The 21,125-nt window shown below is 36.2% G+C and overlaps 1 protein-coding gene across 1 annotated transcript; it reads left to right on the top strand.

The window, feature by feature from the left end:
* The first annotated feature begins 2,713 nt into the window (after window positions 1-2,713).
* Window positions 2,714-3,728, top strand: LOC118596464 (activator of 90 kDa heat shock protein ATPase homolog 1-like). Its single transcript, XM_036207376.1, is given in 2 exon segments — window positions 2,714-3,073; window positions 3,075-3,728. Coding segments are annotated over 2 exon segments (1,014 nt in total).
* The last annotated feature ends 17,397 nt before the right edge of the window (window positions 3,729-21,125 follow it).

Genomic DNA, 21,125 nt, shown 5'->3' on the forward strand with positions numbered 1-21,125 from the left:
CAGTTCACATTTTCTGTTTCCATAAAAATACATGCGTAAAGTTTTCATAGATACTAATATGTGCATCTACACATGGGTAAATGATTTTTCCATAAATTCATTGTCTCTTAGGAATAGTACATAATAAGGTGTCATATTTTGCAGAGGTACGGATGTATAATATATTTCACCAATAATGTATCTGTCTTAAAGCACCTTTCATGTTATATAATATTCATTAAATATAATTATGTTATATTTGACTTGTAGTTTATGAAATTTATTATTTATTTTGTTTAACAATACTTTACATTGAAATGTTAAAATCTCTCTTAATAGATCATCTTCTCAAGAGTTTATTGATAAATATGTAAAAATGTAATTATGAAATTATATAATTTTTTTGTTTTCCACAGAATTAGGTTTTTTTTTTTCTTGTTCCACATCCCACTCTCTAACAAGCAACAGATTCAACCAAGGATTTCATATACACAAGGAACACATGCTGTCACTGAGTATATATATGTCTTAGCATTTGATTTTTTTACCTAAATTGCTGTAAGTATATTTTTTACATTCTTGATCAAAGCCATTCTGATAGCAATAATGCTGATCTCAAGGATATTTACTTTTTTATTTCCTTGATGACTAAGGTTTGAAATTTTGTTTCCGTCTGTACACATTAGAATGAGCTGCTAATTTCATCAGCCTATAGGCTGATTGGCTGTTGGGTATTTATGAAACTTTTGCTTCTCTTTATATATTGTATATATCAACCCTGTGTCTATGTAGTGCTAACAAATACGTTGGCCCGTTTTGCAGACTGTCTTGTACTTCTGCTGATGGTTTTTCTACTCTTCAGAACTCTTTAATTTGATTCACCCCTACATGTTTAATGGGACTATTTATTATGCAATTGGATTCCTGTTTAGAAAGTTCTTGCCTATACCTTTTACTTAAAAATATATTTCTTCTGATTACCTTCAGCAATGGAAGCATTTCAGGTTAAAATTTAGGTCTTCATTCATTTTGAATTGATTTTTGTGGGAGATGATAAATGTGCATCTAATTTTATTTTTCTACAAGTGGACATCCATTTTCTCCAGCACCGTGTCTTGAATAGGCTATCTTTTTATCTCCTGTCTGCTTTTGACTCCTATTTTAAAAAGCAGGTCACCACAGCTAGGTGGGTTTATTTATGGCAATCTCATAGATCCCGTTTATCTGAATTCTGTTTTTGTGGCAGTGTCATGCTGTTTTTGTCACTAAACTAGAAAGGATGTAGGAAATGAGGAAGCCATATCTACTGCTGACAGGAGAGGAAACTAGTATGCCCCCGATGGAAGGCAGTATGGAAGTTTTTTTTTAATTAAAAAAAATTAAAATAGACTTATCATTTGACCCAGGTATACCACTCCTGTGAACACATCTGAAGTTCTCTGTATCTAACAACAGAGAGTCTTCCACATTGATGAATTATTCACAATTGAAAGAAAATGATACAGGACTAGATTTTCATCAACAGAGGAATGCATAATAAAAACATAGCATGTGTGCACAATAGCATTTTACTCAGATTAGAAGTAATGGAAAATTTCAGAGAAATTAATGAATGGATCTGGAAAGTATTACATTAAATGGGGTAACTCATTCTCAGGAAATTAAAAATTGAGTACACTTTTTTTGTGAGTATTGTATGTTATTTACTTTTTTTCAGATTTATTTTACTTTGCTGAATGTTTTCCTTTATGTATTTGTACCACATACATGGCTGGTGCCTGTGAAAATGGAGGATGCCAGATCCCATGGAACTGGAGTTACAGATGGTTGTGACACACACTGTGGGTGCTGGGAACTAAACCTGAGTCCTCTGCAAGAGCAACGAGTCTTTTTAACAACTTTGCTATCCTCAATTTTAATTGCTGTGCATGAGGAAAAGTGGATAAACACTATGAAACTCAAGAGTAAGCCATGAGAGGGGAAACAGGAGGTGCTGAAGATGGGCATGGAAAAGACAAATGGTCACATGTCACATGAAACAGAAAGCAAGTCACAGAGACTGGAAAGGTTCAAGGAGGAGAGGAGAGTGGGACAGACAGAAGATAAATACTAAAGCAAATTTTGTTTGAAAAATGCTGTAATGAAACCTTATTCCATCATAGCTTAGAAAATACAGATAAAAATGAAAAGAACATCTTACATGAAAACTGGTCATTTGAATAGTACTTTCCTTCCAACACACTCACTAGCCCCTTAGCCAGACACAGACTACTCTCTGCCTGTTGTTATGAGTGATGGCTTTAAGTACCTCTTATCTACTGACTTATCTGGAGATCATGATATCAAAAGTATCGTTGCCTCAAAGGATAAGGAATGTGCAGTTTCTGAGTGGAACAAAGGAGCTTTGCTAACTTAGAATCTATTCATGCATGTGGTCCACATACCATGCAGCGAGTGTATCAAATCCCATCTTCAGACACAAACTGCTTCCCATACTCCCAGGGTTCAAAATCTGTATTAATAGATCATTTTCACAAAAATCATACCTTAAAACTGTTTTTATTGGATCCGGAAGTTAAGGCGGGGAGGGGGGGGGGGTGGAGGGAAAACCAAGCCAGGAGGTACTGCTGCCGCACCTAGTAGTTTCCAGGCGCTGCCGGGCTGCTGGACCGAGCGGTCCTGCTGATGTGGCTGCGGCTGCTTGGGAGCTGGTAGCGGTGCCATAAGTGAGCTGATGGCCAAATGGGGTGAGGGAGACCCATGCTGGATCGTGGAGGAGCGGGCAGACGCCACCAACGTCAACACCTGGCACTGGACAGAAAGGGATGCTTCCAACTGGTCCGCAGAGAAGCTGAAAACTCTGTTCCTGGCCGTTCCAGTAGAAAATGAGGAAGGCACATGTGAGGTGACGGAGGTGGACAGGCTTGACAGAGAGGCTTCCATTAACAACCGGAAAGGCAGACTGATCTTCTTCTATGAGTGGTCCATCAAACTGAACTGGACAGGTACCTCTAAGTCAGGAGTGCAATACAAAGGACACGTGGAAATCCCCAATTTGTCTGATGAGAACAGTGTGGATGAAGTGGAGATTAGTGTGAGTGAGCCTTGCCAAAGACCAGCCTGACACAAACCTCATGGCCTTAATGAAGGAAGAAGGGGTGAAACTTCTAAGAGAAGCAGTGGGAATTTACATCAGCACCCTCAAAACAGAGTTCACTCAGGGCATGATCTTGCCCACAGTGAATGGGGAGTCCGTAGACACAGTGGGTCAGCCAGCACCAAAAACTGAGGTGTGCAAGGCGAAGGCTGCTCCTTCAAAAAGCCAGGCCAAACCTGTTGGTGTCAACATCCCCACTTGTAAGATCACCCTTAGAGAGACCTTCCTGATGTCACCAGAGGAGACCTATAGAGTGTTTACCACCCAGGAGCTGGTCCAGGCCTTTACCCATGCTCCCGCGGCCTTAGAAGCAGACAGAGGTGGGAAGTTTCACATGGTCGATAGCAACGTCACCAGAGAGTTCACTGATCTGGTCCCTGAGAAACACATTGCTGTGAAGTGGAGGTTTAAGTTGCGGCCAGAGGGGCAATTTGCTACCATCACCTTCAATGACAAGAACGGAGAGACAGAGCTGTGCCTGGAAGGCCGAGGCATCCCTGCTCCTGAGGATGAGCGGACGCGACAAGGCTGGCAGAGGTCCTACTTTGAAGGCATCAAACAGACCTTTGGCTACGGTGCTCGCCTGTTTTAGGGCCAGCAGCAGGGGTTCCAGCCTGTTTGACACTTCAGTCCAGCCCATTCGTGATGGGTTTGTGATCCACAGGATTACACCATCCCAACTGCTAACTTGGGGCTGGGGCCCCTCCCTTCCACATATTCCTTGGGTTTGTGCATGTTTTCTGCTGGGTGGAATCTGAGGGTGATTTCTCTTTTATGTGTACATACACTAAATAAATAGAATTTTAAAAGCAAAAAAAAGTTTTTATTTGTTTAGTATTATGTTTATGATCATGATTATGATCATGATTGCAGTGTAAGACCTTAACATAAAATCACTGCTTCAAAGACATAAATAATACATGGTGCAATATATAAGGGTTATTGTTGCGCCCTCATCTGTGGGAAATTCAAAGAACTATACATAAATTTGAAGTGATAAAGACTGAGTTCTTCTTGTACAGCAGACAATGAAGTATAAATTATTAACACGAAAATTCCTTTAGTGGACACTTCTCCAGAGCAGTGGAAGGAGAGAGAAGCTGAATTCCACAGGAGAAGCAGATGGCAACTCTGTCTTCACAGTGCTTTAATTGTTTCTTTGGGGAAACTGAATCTGTACATCAGGGTAAATTCTTTCAGTTTTAGAATAGTTCTGGGATATGTTATTCTTCTTTTCAGTATGCCCCAACAAATATAACACATATATGTTATATTTATGTTTATGTTTATATATGTCATACTTATATATGCTATATAGGATATATATATAAAATGGACTGTTGCTTTCACATCCTAGATTTGCTTTTTTACAGTTCAGGAGTCCCAAAGTTCAGGAAGAAATGGCTGGTAGTAAATGAATTCTCCTGATGACTCCCTCAGTGGCACAGTGATGCCCTATTCTCACTGTGTGTGCCTGACTTTTCCTGTCAATAAGAATCACAGTGAGTGAAAACTCTAAAAAGAAGCTGTGTGTGCAGAGACTTATTAGCTTGTTAGACTGCAGCACTCTGGAGAGATCTGAGTGGGATGTTGCAGGTCCACAGGCTAATTACCTTATATTAGGCTAGTTCTAACCCTCGAGATAAGCCATACCTTGCCTATCCCTGTGTCAGAACTAACATCTTGTAGCTCATAGATAAAAAACCCTTTAGAATCTATTACTTAGCAGAACACTAGCTTTTACCAGCCCAAGGCTAAGGATGTCAAGATGTAGCATTGTGGGCCTAAAGAAAAGCTTTCCTCATCTTGTGGTACATGACTATTGGATGTAACTATCAATGTGTTTTTAATTTTCCTTATTTATGAGTTTCTTTATTCTTCAAAACTGTAAAACTCCATGAAACAGGTTTCACATTGGAACATGGATTTGAAGGTACCCTAAATCTGTGTCCTTGAACCATGGTCACTCAAAGTATCCCAGAATAAACTTTCCCCTATATTTTTAAAAAATAAATGTGATGATTTTTTTATTGACACCACTCATGTTTATTCTAACAAAGACACTGGCTGTTTTCTTTGGATATTATATTTGTAAGCCTATTTAACATTATTTACTTTCTTAAATGCCTAGTCTCCAAATGCAGCCACATGACTACTTAGGACTTTAACTTAGAGGGTTTTTCTGCTATTTTTCTGGAGATAAATTTATAATTCAGTATATAACTGCTAGAAAAGCCCTGTACTGATGGGGTACTGTAAGCTTCCCCGGGAATTGGGCAAATGCTTGGGTATGAATAATGCTCTCTAACTACATTAGCCTTTCCCCAGTTCTCAAATATGCAAACAGAAATAGTATACATAACAATTATTAAGAACATCTATTTGGCTTTGTTTACCCATCACTTGGTATTGGATAACCAATTGATATGTTCAACCCTGAAGCCAGTATACTACTAGATGTGCTATTCCATGGAGATTCAAAACTTAAACTACTTCTGTGATTGGCCTTTTCTCTTTAAAAGTAGATGTAAGAGTACCAGTCATTATTCCCTGACAATCAAAACACTCTACTGCTGTTAATTATTATAGAATTCTTTCTGTGACTTCTGATAGATGGAGTGCTAAACAGTTTCCAATTTTCCCATTTTGTTTTCCAATCCCCATTACTCTCTTGGGTGAAAAAAAAAATCATGTTATGTCTACTCTCAAATTGTTGAAGTGTCAAAAGTAGGATTGTTCCTTTACTATAAAATTACTCATCTGAGATGAATGAGGTACCATAATCCTTTCTTACCAAACTCAAGAATTTGAATCAAGAGGATTTTGAATCCAAAATTAGCCAGAGCCACATAACATCTCAATGATGATAAAAAGCAATACCTCTTCTCAAGACAGAAAACCAATTGATTCTCTAATACCAAATAGCCCTGAAAACGCACATACTGTGGAAGGCCAGCTCCCACTTTTTCCCAGGGTACTCTTAAGGAGAGAGGGATGAAAAATATTTGTTAGAAAGAGAGTGTGGAAAAGAGACAGAGAGAAACACAGGATAGCTTCAGGAGAGCCTGGATAAATATCTACAGCCCCTTCTGTTTCTAAAAAGAACTTCTTATAGGATTGCCAGGGGGTAGGACAAAAGACCTCACCTAGCACAGCCAAGTATAAAAACTTCCAATCACCTGGTAACCACGCACCTGGTCAAGTCATCCATAATGCAGTGCTGCTGGGTAAAGCAAGCTCAGATCTTACTAGGAAACCTTTATTGGTCCCCACAACATACAGGTTGTCTTTATTTACATATATATGCGCACACACACACACACACACGTGTGTGTGTGTGTGTGTGTGTGTGTGTGTGTGTGTGTATGTGTAATGATATTGTGTTCCCCAAAATATTGTGCACCCTAATAAACTTACCTGGGGTCGGAGAACAGAACAGCCACTAGATGCAGAGGCCAGAAAATGGTGGCACTCACACCATTAATCCTGTTACTTGGGAGGCAGAGATCCATTTGAATCTCTGTGAGTTTAAAGCCACACTGGAAACAGCCAGGCATGGTGACACATGCCTTTAATCCCAGGGAGTGATGGCAGAAAGCAGAAAAGTATATAAGGCCTGAGGACCAGAAACTAGAGCTGGTTAAGCTTCCAGGCTTTTGAGCTGCACAGTTCAGCTGAGATTCATTCTGAATGATGACTCAGAGACTTCCAGTCTGAGGAAACATGATCAGCTGATGTTTTTATTAATAAGTCCCTTTAAGATTCATGTTACATGTGTGTGTGTGTGTGTGTGTGTGTGTGTGCATGTGTGTGTATACACCTACATTTACATATTTAGTATCAGTTAAGAAAAAAAGGGGCCCATAAATTTGAAAGAGAATGGAAGATTACCTGAGAGGCTTTGCAGCAAGGAAGGGGAGGCTGGTAATTATAAAATTGCATTTTAGTCTATTAAAATTATTAAGATATAGTATACTGGTTGTAGTTTTCATATTTTTATTTTATGTTATATCTTATTTGGCTTAATTTAATGAATATTTGTTGTTTAATATGTTATTTGAACACAGATACTCAAGATAAAATGTTCAAATCTACAGTACTATAAGCAGCCACTCAAACCTGAGTTTTCTTTCTGGTGAAAACACTCAAGATCCATTTCCATAGTCATTTTGAAAGGCATTGAATCTTTTCTTTTCTGTAGGAGTTTATTAATTGATGGTTGTGAAAGGTACAGTGTAGCCCAGTTTGTCTATTAAGCCACTACCCAGCAAAGTATGATTGGCTTGCTGTCATCTTCCCTGTGCCTCAGACATCAGACCTGTCATGGAAACAGTTTATGTAGGTTTTATCTATAGTGTTCCTGTTTTGCACTAGCATAGATTATTCCTGCTACAATTCAGCTCTTACTCACTAGTACCCCTCACCCTTCCTTCCCTTCCCTGTCCTTCAAACTTTGAGAACTGTTATCCCATCAGCATCCCTCATACCAGTTTCCTTAGATTTGACAAATGAGTAACATGTTTCCATTTAATTTTACTGTATAGATCAATACTATATTGACTGAAGCCAGTGATTTAAAAAAATTGATATAATTTTTTCCTTAATGAACATTTAGAAAAATAGCATTTAGTATCAAATTAAAGAAAAATAGTGAGTTGGTTTCCCTAGGGTTTTTAAAGGAAAATGAGTTTTAAGGTTAAAATAGTACTTAATTTTCTACTGAAAAAGTGTTATATATTTTAACATGTTATAGGAAATACTGTCAAACTCAAAATTTGTAAAAAAAAATATATTTTGGTCACTAGGATATAAAATATTTTAGGCAAATTTTCAATGTTGAAATTGAGTAGGCAAATACACTGTAATTTCTTAAATGTTTTTAGTTATTTGTTAAATCTTTGGTGAGTCTATACCATTTTGTTCATATTCACTGTACTTAAATCACAGTTTTTAACTTTAGAATAGTAAATTAGTTGTATAAATATAATTTACTTAAAAGCAGACCACTCATTTTTTTTTTGGCAACTCTGCAAAACAAAACAAACAAAAATAATGAATGCATAAAACTTCAGCATGGGTTTTGTGTCATAGATATATACATTATGATATATTATTTTTCCATATTTATTATAAATATCTGATATTTAAATTGAACTTTACTTTAAAAAAATGTAGGAAGTTAACTAATCAATATTCCAATACTTCAAGACTTTATTGAATTTGAAGGTTTAGGACTGAGCTTAGTGGTAAAGCACTTCCCTAGCAATCCCTGGTTTTGGTTTTCAACTCCAAACCAACCAACCAACAAACAAACAAACCAAATAGTAATCTGTACTGCATATAATTTTAAATGCTATGCTCTACTGGCTATCCAATTGGAGAGAGGGGTGTAAATTATTCTAAGTTTTGGCCCAATGCAGTAAGTATTTTTGAAGTACAAATAGGAAATGAATATGATCAAACACACTTTATAAATCAGTAGGGTTTGACCAGTATGGACCAAATACTGAAAATCTAATTTCTAAACCCACCAAAGAATAAAATCTGAATGTACATTTAAATGCTAAGAAAAGGAGCTTAGAGCCATGGTATATTTCAAAGCAGAAGGCCAGAATTTCGACCTTTGAATAGAGATAAGTATCCAAGATTGAGAATATGACAAGCTTTCTTGTAGGGTAAGGTATATCCTCCTTGCTTAAGTCTGGTTTTGTTTCCTCTCATTTGTCTTTCCCACTGGGTTGTCCTACCAACTTGAGGAATGATTCTAGATAAGTAACGGACTCACAAGACATTTAAAATAACACATTTATTAATAATTTGAGTTACTCATTTCCTTCCCCTAACAACTCCCTGATGTATCTCCACCCCTCTCCACTCAACTCTATGTCCTCTAGTTTTTAAAAAGCTGTCCAATCCTATTTGTACTTCCAAAATACTTATTGCATGGGGCCAACCACAGAAGCATGATCACCCTACCAATATCCTGCTGTAAATCTAGTGAGCTATAATAACAAATGGAATAGCAACATATTCCCACTGGGGTTATCATGGTACAGATGCCATGAGAATAAACAAACACATTTTTGCTTCATAAAGTCTAGATCAACTAAATCATACTCATGTGCTATGTCATGACTGAGACTATAAGCCTATAGACTGACAAGCCATATTACCTAGAGGAGAACCTACTTTGTAAGTGGACATAGTATTAAACTTACATCAAATGTCTTATTGCAAGACTTTTAATTACCCAATATTTGCTAGAGTAAATACTTACCAGTGAGTTCTAGTTCTCTAATTCTTCCATACTTACTTTAGTATTAGAACTTTATTTTGTGGGAGAGAATCTTCAGAATGGGTTATCTTAACTGGATAGTGTTCACTTAAAGTTTAAGTAATTATAATATTTAAAATGATAAAAAAAAAAAGTGCTGGAAGTACAAACTACATGGCTAAACATAAAAAATGAACCAGTATCCATTAATATAACACTTTAAGCACCTGTAGGCAACTTTGACTAGAGGTAACTGTCGTGGTTTAAATGACAATTGCCCCTTCCATTCACACTATCAGCAGAGGCATTTGAACATCCAGATCCTTATTTGGTGGGGAGTGGTATGGAGTTGTGGTCTTACAGGAAAAATATTACTAGAGTGGGCTTTGAGAATTTCATGCTACATACCACTTCCTGTTCATTCTGTCTTTTGCATGCTCACAGTTGAGATGTGAGTACTCAGCCTCTGTGGAAGCCCGTTTGGGGGTTTCTTGTGGCTTTACCGAGAAGGTCCACATAGAGGATGACTGGGGCCATGGGCCTGAGTGCAGGTGTCTGAAATGGTCTGCACTGGGCTGTGTTGGGGGAGGAGGTCTTTTGCTCCACCCCCTGGGGCAGAGACAGTCGGGGCCATTGGAATAGGTTCCAGGACCTCTCGAGGCTATCCTTTCTTTTCTGTCTGTTTATCTCTGCACTATAAATCCTTCTATCTAATATTTCCTGCTGCTCACACTCAAGAAAACTCTGGGGAGCTATAGGGTTGGTGGGTAAATGCCCTATAAGCCTCCTGCTCCTGCTGCTATACAACCTGCTTGCTTCTTGCTAGGTCTTGCTTTTAAGACATGGTGGATTCTGCATTTTCCATATACAACTGTAAGAACAAATTCTTCCTTCTATAAGTCGCCTTTGTCATTTATCATAGCAACAGATAAGTAACTAGTGCAGAAAGGAAATGGATGAGAAAGCATTAATGTGTGTGTGTGTGTGTGTGTGTGTGTGTGTGTGTGTGTGTGTGTAAGACAGTCTTCTGAGGCTAATATTCCCTTGAATGTAAAGTATATGATAGTTACCTCTGGAAATTATTTTTAAACTACTCAGGATCTCCTCTCATTTATTATTCCATTAGGTTTAACATATTGGTTAATAATGCAATAGAGGTAGTACCTCAAAGAGTATAAATTTATGATTTGATAGCTGTAGATGTCACCATAAAAACTGAGTCATTTTGGTAATGGACTATTGCTTTTGGTCTCCTTTATGTCTAGAAGACTGAATAGAGAGTTGTTTCCCTACCTTAAAATTCCTTCCATAATAAATGATCAAATAGTAATTTCTTTTTTAGAGAGGCTCAATATGATCATACAGACCAAGTCCCATTTACTATGTAATATTCTAAGATTCCAAGGATTATGACATGGACATTTGGGAATTAGCATTCAACCAACTGTACTCTTTCTCTCTCTCTCCCTCTCTCTCTCTCTCTCTCTCTATATATATATATATATATATATATATATATATATATAAATTTAATTTAACTAAAATTAGGTTCAATATAGAAAAATATAATTATAATATTTAGATAATTAATGAATTAATACTAACTACAACCTAGAAAATCTTGTTGATCACTGTGCAAGAAATGTGTGTACAATGAAGTTGAATTTACTGATTTGAACTTATTAATGCAGTCATATTTCTTATAAAATCAAGAAAGTAGCTGGACAGTAGTGGTGCACGCCTTTAATCCCAGCACTAGGGAGGCAGAAACAGGCGGATCTTTGTGAGTTCAAGGACAGCCTGGTCTACAGAGCAAGATCCAGGAAAGGTGCAAACCTACACAGAGAAACCCTGTCTCAAAAAAACAAAACAAAACAAAAAAATGTAAGAAAGAAAGCAGACTGCCATTGAAATAGGATTTATTCTTCTTCTTTTGTTTTTATTTTGCCTATCAAATTTGTTTTAATATTCAATAACAATTGTATTTATTATATGTAGTAGGACAGATCCATAGGGTCAAGAAAATTGGTTCAAACCAGTTGCCAAGGCATGCGCATAACATACTTCCTTCCTTATAAGCCAAACTAGAGCCTGATCATGCCCAGCCAATGAGGGACAACCACACAATCTTACTAGAGTGGGACACATTCTGAGTGCTGGGAGAAGGGTATATAAGACCTTCCCCATTATTAAATAAATGAGTCTTCTGCTTGCCTTCAACTGACTCCTGGTGTCTGTGTTGTTGACACTGTACCTTCTTACCCCTCCCCTGAGGGAGCCATTAGGACCAAACAACTTCTGGAACCCAATGTGGGGCTCAAACCCTGAGAGTCTCATGCTCCACTAACTGAGCTAACTAGCAATGTTCTGCTAACTATTTGCTACCAAAGGTTTGGGCCATTCTAGCTACCTCTATGTTGCAATGCCATGATCCTCAAAGGCCCTCATTGGCAATAGCCCTCTGAACACCTAGGGGATTGGGGGAGTATTATGGCAATCTGGGCCCCTTCTATGGATACATGAAGCATATTCTGACCTGCACCAGGTCACCTCTAAGTCTGGCCAGTCCTTCCAACTCAGGTCTTAAGGTATGGATGCTGGATGGAGAGCATATGGACAAGAGCCAGATAAGCTTGTCTTCCTTTTTTTTTTTTATAGAATACCCTGTCCCTCTGGGCAGATTCTATCTCATTCTAGGAAATGCAGGATTCACAGGAACTCTTGACAATCATTTGCCAAAAAATCCAAGATCTTAGCAGAACTCCCATACTTCCAATAAAGATATAGCCCCATGCAGTCCCCTCCTCCACTCTCATCCCTCATGTCACTCTGGCCTTTTTAGATTCTAATGAAAACAGATATGGTGTTCTTATCAAGCATCCTGGTTCCAAAGATGTTACTTATATTATCCTAAACCTTGGTACTGTTCAGTTGAGTGACTAATTGAGCCCCCTATAGGGTCTAGTAGAGTCCTAGACCAAGCCTGTTATTATTTTTTTTTCTGACAGCCAGTATGATGTACAGGCAGTTCCTATGCCTTTTCTTGAATCAAAGATTCTTTTACCACCACCGCCAGCATCATGATGCTTATAAAATATGTCCTAAATGAGAGGACTGATCATTGGGACCTGTCATATATTAAGTCTCACTCCAAATTACCCAGAACATTGACTTGAGGAAGTGAGATCACAGACACCATCATATTAACAGCCAGCATGGATCTCCTAGAACAAGCCCTTTTTCACCAGTGATCTCACCTGTCTCCACAGAATTTGCATAGACTTCTCCCCAAAATACTGGTTTCCCAATATACACATTTGTCCCAGGCATGTGCAACTTGTATTCCTCTTGCCCCCTTATGACTGCTTCAATGTGCAGGGGTTAATCCCTGGGGCTTGTTGCCTAACATCATCTAGTAGATGGATGACCTGCATCATGACCCCTTTGGTAATCTTAAATATGTTCATGTGATAAAAGATATCTTTGTTTATGCCTCACTCTTTCTGGGGGGAAGGCAGTCAATACTACCAAGGCCCTTAAGTCAGCCATAGTAGTTATGGGGTGCCTTGGGCACTTAAGACTGACAAAGGCCCTGCCTATGCCTCTCAACAATTCAATGAATTCTGGGGTCCTGGAAGATTTCCTATACAACTGGGGTCCCATAAAATCCATAGGGACAAGCCATTGTGGAGAGGACCAACAGAGCTGCTAAGGAGTTGTTGGCAAGGATTGTCTTGGCAGAGGTTAGGAGAGATCCTCATGTGGCATTAACAGGAGTCATTTTCCACATGAACTTTATTATTCATTGTAGCTAACACACAAAATTTTCCAATTAAATCAGACAAAGGCAGAGGTTATGGCTTTTGACTCTTTATTTTTTGAAAAGGTTTGGCATAATATAAAAAAGCTGTTTGATCCCTCCTGGATTCTCACTTATGTTTTGATTGGTGGAGTGGTGCTTTTAATCTTTCTCCTTTTATATTGTCTCCTACAGCTCATCCAGCAATAATAGGCAGCCACTAAGACTACTCTACAGGTGTTAATGGCTCTTAGACATCCAATTCATAGCCCTCCATAGGAGGTTATGCATGCCTGCCTTTTTGAATTCAAGAGGCTCCTTCCTGCCTGACCCACCCCACCGAGGTTGACTCCTCAAGCATGGACACTCTTTGAGGGTTAATAGTCAATGAGAGGTAAGAGCTTTTTTGGCAAGCCACACCCTAAGTCAGGCATAGTACAGATTCTGAACCTCTCTGAGGCAGGGTCAACGAAGTTGGAACAAAGAATTCTGACTTCCACTGAGGGCCCATGTAATAAAACAAAAGGTTGGATGCATAGTACTACATGCCCCTAGGGTCAGAAAATTGGCTCAAACCAGTTGTGAAGGCATGCACATAATGTACTTCCTTATGAGCCAACCTGGAGTCTGACGGAGGTCCTAGCAACAGGTACTATCAGAGTTCCTGATCATACCCAGCCAACGATGGATGACCATGCAATGTCACTAGATTGTGACTCAGTCTGGATCCTGGGAGGAGGGTATATAAGACCTCCCCCCTGATTGACTAAATGAGTCTGCTATTTGCCATCAACTGACTCCCAGTGTCTGTGTCATTGAGAGTTGATACTGTGCCTTCTTACCCACTCCCTGAATAAACTGTTAGGACCAAGTAACAGTTATATGAAATCCAAGGAAGAATTCAAATAAATTTGAATAGGAAAATAAAACTCACAAAGACGGGGAACAAAACTTTTTAAATCCTTTTTCCAGATATAAATGAAATAGATGAATATGAATATAATGTTAAAAGATCTTGAACCCATAATCTGAGAAAACTTGTTTACATTAAAATTTATTAGAAGAAGAATGTAATTAGATAAAAGTTGATGATATTGGGTTATGGTAGTTTTATGTGGAATAAATTTGTTTCACTTAGAGTTACATTTCAAAGAGTTGCTTATTTCCATTATTTTGAATTTTGTAGGCAGTAAGAGCTATTATTTATGAGATTTGAAAATCAGAACTGAAGCAGACAGAATTTTTAAAGCAGCAGTGGTATTTGAGTTTTTAATACTAGAGGACTAATTTTATTATTGTTTCAGAAATTGGAAATAAAAATTATATGATTTAAGAAGATAGATTAAAAGACAAAATAATTTGACTAGAGAGTGTAATACTTCAACATGAAAATCAAATGACAAGGACAAGGTCTTTGCTATATAGGCTATAGACATGTTATTTAACCACGGAAGAAAAATGGAAAGATTAGTTACTTTTTTTTTTTTTTTTTTTTACAAATAACTACAATATTTGAGTTATAATGGGGATTTATTATTAGGAGCTCTACACATACTAAGGTGAGGCCACTGAGTCAACATCTAACCAACACGTAGCCATTGCACAGTCTAAAGCTAAAACAAAATGCAATTTTCTCAGGATTTCCTACCTACTAAAAAAATTAAAACAACAAACAAACAAAAAATACACTCTGAATTAAGAAATAAGAACTCAGAATTCTGAGGCATTTTATGGAAGTCTACATTTGAAATTATTTTTCAGTTATTTTCCTGTTTTTCACTATTCACTGAAATCCTAAACTAGTACAAAGTGAGAATATTTGAGCATTTCACATAATCCTAGTTACCGCAGACTGAAATACAGTAAAGGCGGATATTCCAGCAAATACCAGCAACTAAGTAATAGATAGTAAGCAATACTACTGAGTAATACCACTGGGTAAAAATGAGACTACCATAAATTTTTAGCCAATTTGAAGCAAGCTTTATCACATACTGGCCAAGACCATGGATTCTGACCAGGTCCATCCCTGGGATTCCTAGTTTATGACACTAAATTACATTAGGGGATTGCAAAGGAAAAACCCAAAAGGCTATGCAATTCCTCCTTCCCATGTTCATTTAATAAGGGCCAGACATACATCCTGGGAACTTCCTGCTTACATGTGATCAATTACAGACAAATTTCATTTGCTTTTTCTCAAATCAACATTTTCTGTAGCAAATACAAGATATTAAAAAGAGCTGCTAAAATGAGGTAATAAGAACACACATCCACCTCATCCCACCCCACACACATACACACACATTCTTATTTCAAGAACATCTCTTAAAAAGTTGGTATATTTATATTTTCCTGATGTTTTATTTCTAAATGAACCCTTTTCATGCAGGAAGTACAGATTTGAGGCATGTATGATTAACAAATGCTAAGACATATGTGTGTGTGTACATATGCATGTACATATGTATCCTTACTTGTAAAAACAAAATAATTTTATTATAGAAGTATAAATATATAAGGACAACCTGGCACTGCACAGGCAATAATTATAAATAATTAGCTGGAGCAAAATCTCCTAGTGTGTCCCACCTGAGTCACTGAAGATAGAAGTGTCTTTACATTTGTTAATCATACTTACATCAAGTACATGCATTCTTCATGAAAGGGGCTTATTTAGAAATACGAAATCAGAAGAATCAATGGATACCAACTTAATAAGACATGCTCTTGAAATAATAATCCCTATTTTGTCTCCACTAGAAGTTATCTCTCTACTACATACATGGGCATACACAACCTGCTATATAAGCTTCATCAACTACAATATCAAGCTTTATAATGAAGCTGGGAACATTCCCCAACCAAATAAGTGTTGTTTTTGTTTTCCTTTTTCTAATAAGCAAGTTTTATATCAAAACTTCAGCTGAATTACATCTTCTTTCTGTTTCTGCCCATGACATCCATAAGAACTTTAATTATTTTTTAATACACTAGATATGGGATATTCTTTCTTATGTCCACACTAAAAAATCTATGGTTTGAAAATTAATTAATTAATCTATATTGTTTCAATTATGTAAGTACTCAAACTTGTGGAGCAGATAGAGACAAATACTCATAAATAGAGATAGTGAAATATCATAGCACTGTGAGGATTTATGGGTAGTGTGGGAATGTGTGTGTGCCTGCACACATGCATACACATGGATCCTTAGGAAGGAAGAGGAGAGGGCATCCACTGGGTAAAGAAAAGAGGATGAGAAGAAATGAATTATACACAGAGGAATTTATTTTAATTTATTATACCTGTGAAACTTCTGCCCATTCCAATATTTTCTATATTCACTAAAATGGGACATTTATTAAATTTTAGTTTTTAAGCAGAAGGTATGCTGTCTTTTTGATAAAAGATGAATAAATAAGGAAGTGAGCTGAGAATCTTATTAAGACTATTTTTAAACAAATATTTTCTATTTCTTATGGTTCATATGTGTCTTGGTGTTAATTTGAAATTGTATTCAGATATTTACATGCACTTTGAAAATGATATTTTTAATTTTTATTCCCTAAGGTAAAAATGTTATTTACATATTTATCATTTCAGTTAATGACTGAAATGCCTCTGAATAGGCATTTCATGCAAATTGAATTTTCTAAAGAATACATGACACTTGATTAAAAGAACAAAAGTATAAATGGTAGGAAACATTTGACCATTTTATTTTTATGTCAGGCAATAGTACCTTTTAAGGCAGTGTCATGGCTTTATATGATAAAGTTTTAGAGTCATTCTTTGTTACTTACAAGAGTTAAATGCATAAACATAAAAATTCTTTCTCTAGTGTGGGAAGATGTGAGCATTATGTTTTGCTTACAGGGCTTATTAGTTTTAATACTGTACGAGAAAATCTCTCAGTCTGAAATCTGTGACTTGCCATTAAATTAAAAAAATTAACCTAATGAGAATTTAATATGTAGTTTATAAATTATTTTAAAGAGAATTGGGATCACAATCATAAGAATAGTTTTAATATTGAATGAAAATATTGTCAATATTTAAAAATGAGAGCAATTTTCAGCATATTGTTGTAATATATAAATGTAAGGTTTCAATAGTCTAATTTAATTGAAAATATCCTAGTATAGAAATAATTTAATAATGCCTTTATATTTTATAGGTTGATATATGAATAGGTCATGCATTGCACAGTAGAAGGACAGAAACACTGCATTGGACATCTACAGTTAAAGCTGACATCTGTTGAGTGTTCACTGGGACACTGAGTCTCTCTGAGATCCACAAGCAACCGAAATGACACCTTTTCTAATAAAGCTGGGTTTTTTGTTTGTTTGTTTGTTTTTGATTTTCTTTCTTTCTTTTTTAACTATAGGATCAAGAGCATTGCATTCTAGAAAGCAGACAAAACATATATGATAAAATGCACAATAAAGCAGCATTATAGGAAGTTGTACATCTGATGGATGCATGGGCAACTTGTAAGAAAGACTCTTTTTACAAATGAATATATGAAGTGAATAAAATGTATGAAGACAAACAGAAATAAATGTAGGGAATCAAAATGTTCACAGCCTTAGAAATATATGTAAAAATTAAATATATATTAGTGGATCAATAAATTATTTATTAGTGTCAATTGAAATTTGATGAATAAACACTTTCTGTGCATCATTCCTTGAAGCCATATTAATTAAAATAAATACTCAAATAATACTGCATATATATTATGTATATATAATGTATATATATGGCAAAATGGTCCTATAGTATTTAGGATTTTATTGCTCTGAAAATAGACCATGATCACAGCAACTTTTTCTTTTCTTTTCTTTTCTTTTCTTTTCTTTTTTTTTTGGTTTTTTGAGACAGGGTTTCTCGGAGTAGCTTAGCGCCTTTCCTGGATCTTGCTCTGTAGATCAGGCTGGTCTCAAACTCACAAAGATCTGCATGCCTCTGCCTCCTGAGTGCTGGAATTAAAGGTGTGTGCCAACACCACCCGGCACAGCAACTCTTAAAAAGCAAAACATTTAATTGAGGTTTGCTTACAGAGTCAGGATTTAGGCAATTACCATATATACACATGCAGAGAGACAGAGAGATGAGAAAGAAAGCACATGAAGTTTGCTAGATAGGGAGGTGGTGATGGTTATCTCAGAAGAGTTGCTATGGGGGTGAATATGATCAAATACATTATATGAAGATCTCCAAAAATTAATAGAAACATTACTTTTAGAAACTCTCCTTCAAATACAAAACACTGTATAACAGGCAAAACTTACTTTTAAACTATTAGGAAATTATGCAAAATCTATTTAAGGAATTAAGTATTTCCATATTTCCATACCTCATGATTAAAATTTTTGTTTTGAAATAGAAATAATCACATGAAGAATTGACTAACTCATGTGCAGTAGATGACACAATTTTAATATTTCTATTACCTCCTCTTATTATTAGTTTTCTCCTGTTAGGTTTCATACTCATGGTTACTGTATAGATGTTGAAGACCTCTTTCTGATTATAATGTACTTACTTGTGGATACTGTACAAGTGGGTAATATTAACTTGTCTTAAATTTTCCACAAACACAACTTAATAGGTTCACTCTCACGGTAGAAAAAAATATGGAAAGCTATTTGTTTCCACTTTATACCTTCTGTACCTCCTGTTGACCAGATAAAGTATTTTCTGCAGGAGATATAGTGTTCCAATATTAACTAATAAACAATAGGAAAAAAATAGAAATGTTAAAAAAGTTACAAGAAAGTCCATCACTAATGGTTTTGCTGCTCAGTTAAAAATTGTCTGGGGACACATTTTGTAGGATCAGTCTCAGCATAAATTATTGAATTAACAAGGGATGGGGCTATTCAGGGAACTGCTTGAAATGATAATGAAATACTTGAGAAATTTTAATGATTAAATATTCCCCAAGGAAAACTTCTGCTGAGCAATCATTAAAAGTATTCCTTAACAAACCGGAAGATTTTTTAATATTTCCTCAAAGAAATTCAAATGTGAATAATACTTTTTCTAAAAAGGTATGTAATGACACCTGTAAGGGGAATTTTAGGAGCAGTTATGCCTGAAAAGGATTGGTGGCATTTCAAAGTTCTTTCACAGAACAACTTTTTTTTTCTTTTTCTGAATAAATCACATGCTAACTTTTATTCAAGTACCAGTTAAATCCAGACTTGAAGAGAACACTGTATGCTCTAGACCTGTTGTAGACTATATTAATTGATTTTTGTAACAATTTTGTATTCATAATTCAAAACAGGAAACTAAAACTCTGTTATATATTGTGCATATGTGCTTAGGTAGCCAAGTTGGGGGCCTGAGTAGATAGAATTAGCTTGCTTCACATTAAAAATCTCTAATTATGCTCAATGGTCCCAAAAGGCCAAGGCATTTCTCCACTTTAGAGAAGAGATAAAATGTTAAAAACCCACAAGATTATGTCTGAGTTTGGCACTCCGTATAATGACTAATAAAACTGCTTACACTTTAAATTATTCTCTGTCACATTGTTACCACTTAACCTGAGAAGAACACACTCATTTACATTCCAAGGGCAGTCTGAGATTTGAATTAAACATAAGTGTACACAAGAAAGGCATCCCGTGATGTTTCCAAGAAGTCAGCTTCTAAGCACTTATTAACTAATATATTTTCTTGGCAGATAAATGGCAAACTTAAATGCACTCTACTGTGGAGAAAAGAAATGGAGCTGAGAGCCAAGACATCAAGATCCTTGTCTTGGTTACAGCAACAACTCGCATGACCTTGGGTGAATCATGATTTCATGTTTCTGAGCTATATTTTTAAATATTCCTCAATGGTATTTATTGACTATTCCTTCTTGTTTACATTCTCAAGATGATTTTAAATGGGTAACGTAATTATTGAGAATTCTCCACAAATATCACACTTCTAAACTTTATTTAATTCATACATTTTTTTTTTTTTTTTGGTTAGGCTTCAACATATAAAACATTTCCATGCTATTTATTTCCCTTATCATGTAAGGAATAACGATGGGAACAGAAAGAGGTGCTCATTGGAAACATGATGGCAGAGAATGTGAGTAACTGTAGGTTTTCTTATTCTAGGGACACTGTGAGATTTGTCTCGCTAAGAATTCTCCATAAACTGCCACTTACCAGTTCACATCACAAATGCATGATGATGCTAGCTTTTATAAATATTCAAGTAATTGTGATATGAATACTTTGGACATTCAGTATTGGAACATTGGGTGCCAAAGAATAGTCTCATAATACTGGGCAAACAGCTGTTTAATAGACCTGTGTCTTAGTGTAATCAATAACAATCTACAGTTCTTGGAAAAGGTGAAGCTTGGAAGTGGCCTTCTATGATGCCTATTTATTCCCTAACTGTATGTGTTGTAAATTTACTCCAATATTTTCAACTCCCTTCAAAGGAGAACATTTCTTACCATAGCTGCAATGGTCACAATAAACAAATCCTATCAGATTGCAATTGAATCTGTTAACAGCTCCCAGGAACCATGTTTGATGAAACATAGACATTTTTTTTTTCATATCAGGCAAAGACTGAAACTGATTTGCACTCTTAGACATAAACCAAGAAGACATCTCAATGCAAATCTACCTCTAAATAATATTCTCGGGTTGGGGATTTAGCTCAGTGGTAGAGCACTTCCCTAGTAAGCACAAGGCCATGGGTTCGGTCCTCAGCTCTGGAAAACAAAAAACAAAACAAAAAAAAAAAAAAAAAAGAAAAGAAAAAGAAAAAGAAAAAAAAAACTATATTCTCTTCCCTAAAGCAGCCACACTAGTGACTTGAATATCTGATACTGTAGAATACCTCCCAAACATAAATTGGGTTTAGAGATTCTCTTTGTCACACA

The sequence above is a fragment of the Onychomys torridus genome, chromosome 15 (genome assembly GCF_903995425.1).
Source record: "Onychomys torridus chromosome 15, mOncTor1.1, whole genome shotgun sequence".
Taxonomy (NCBI): domain Eukaryota; kingdom Metazoa; phylum Chordata; class Mammalia; order Rodentia; family Cricetidae; genus Onychomys; species Onychomys torridus.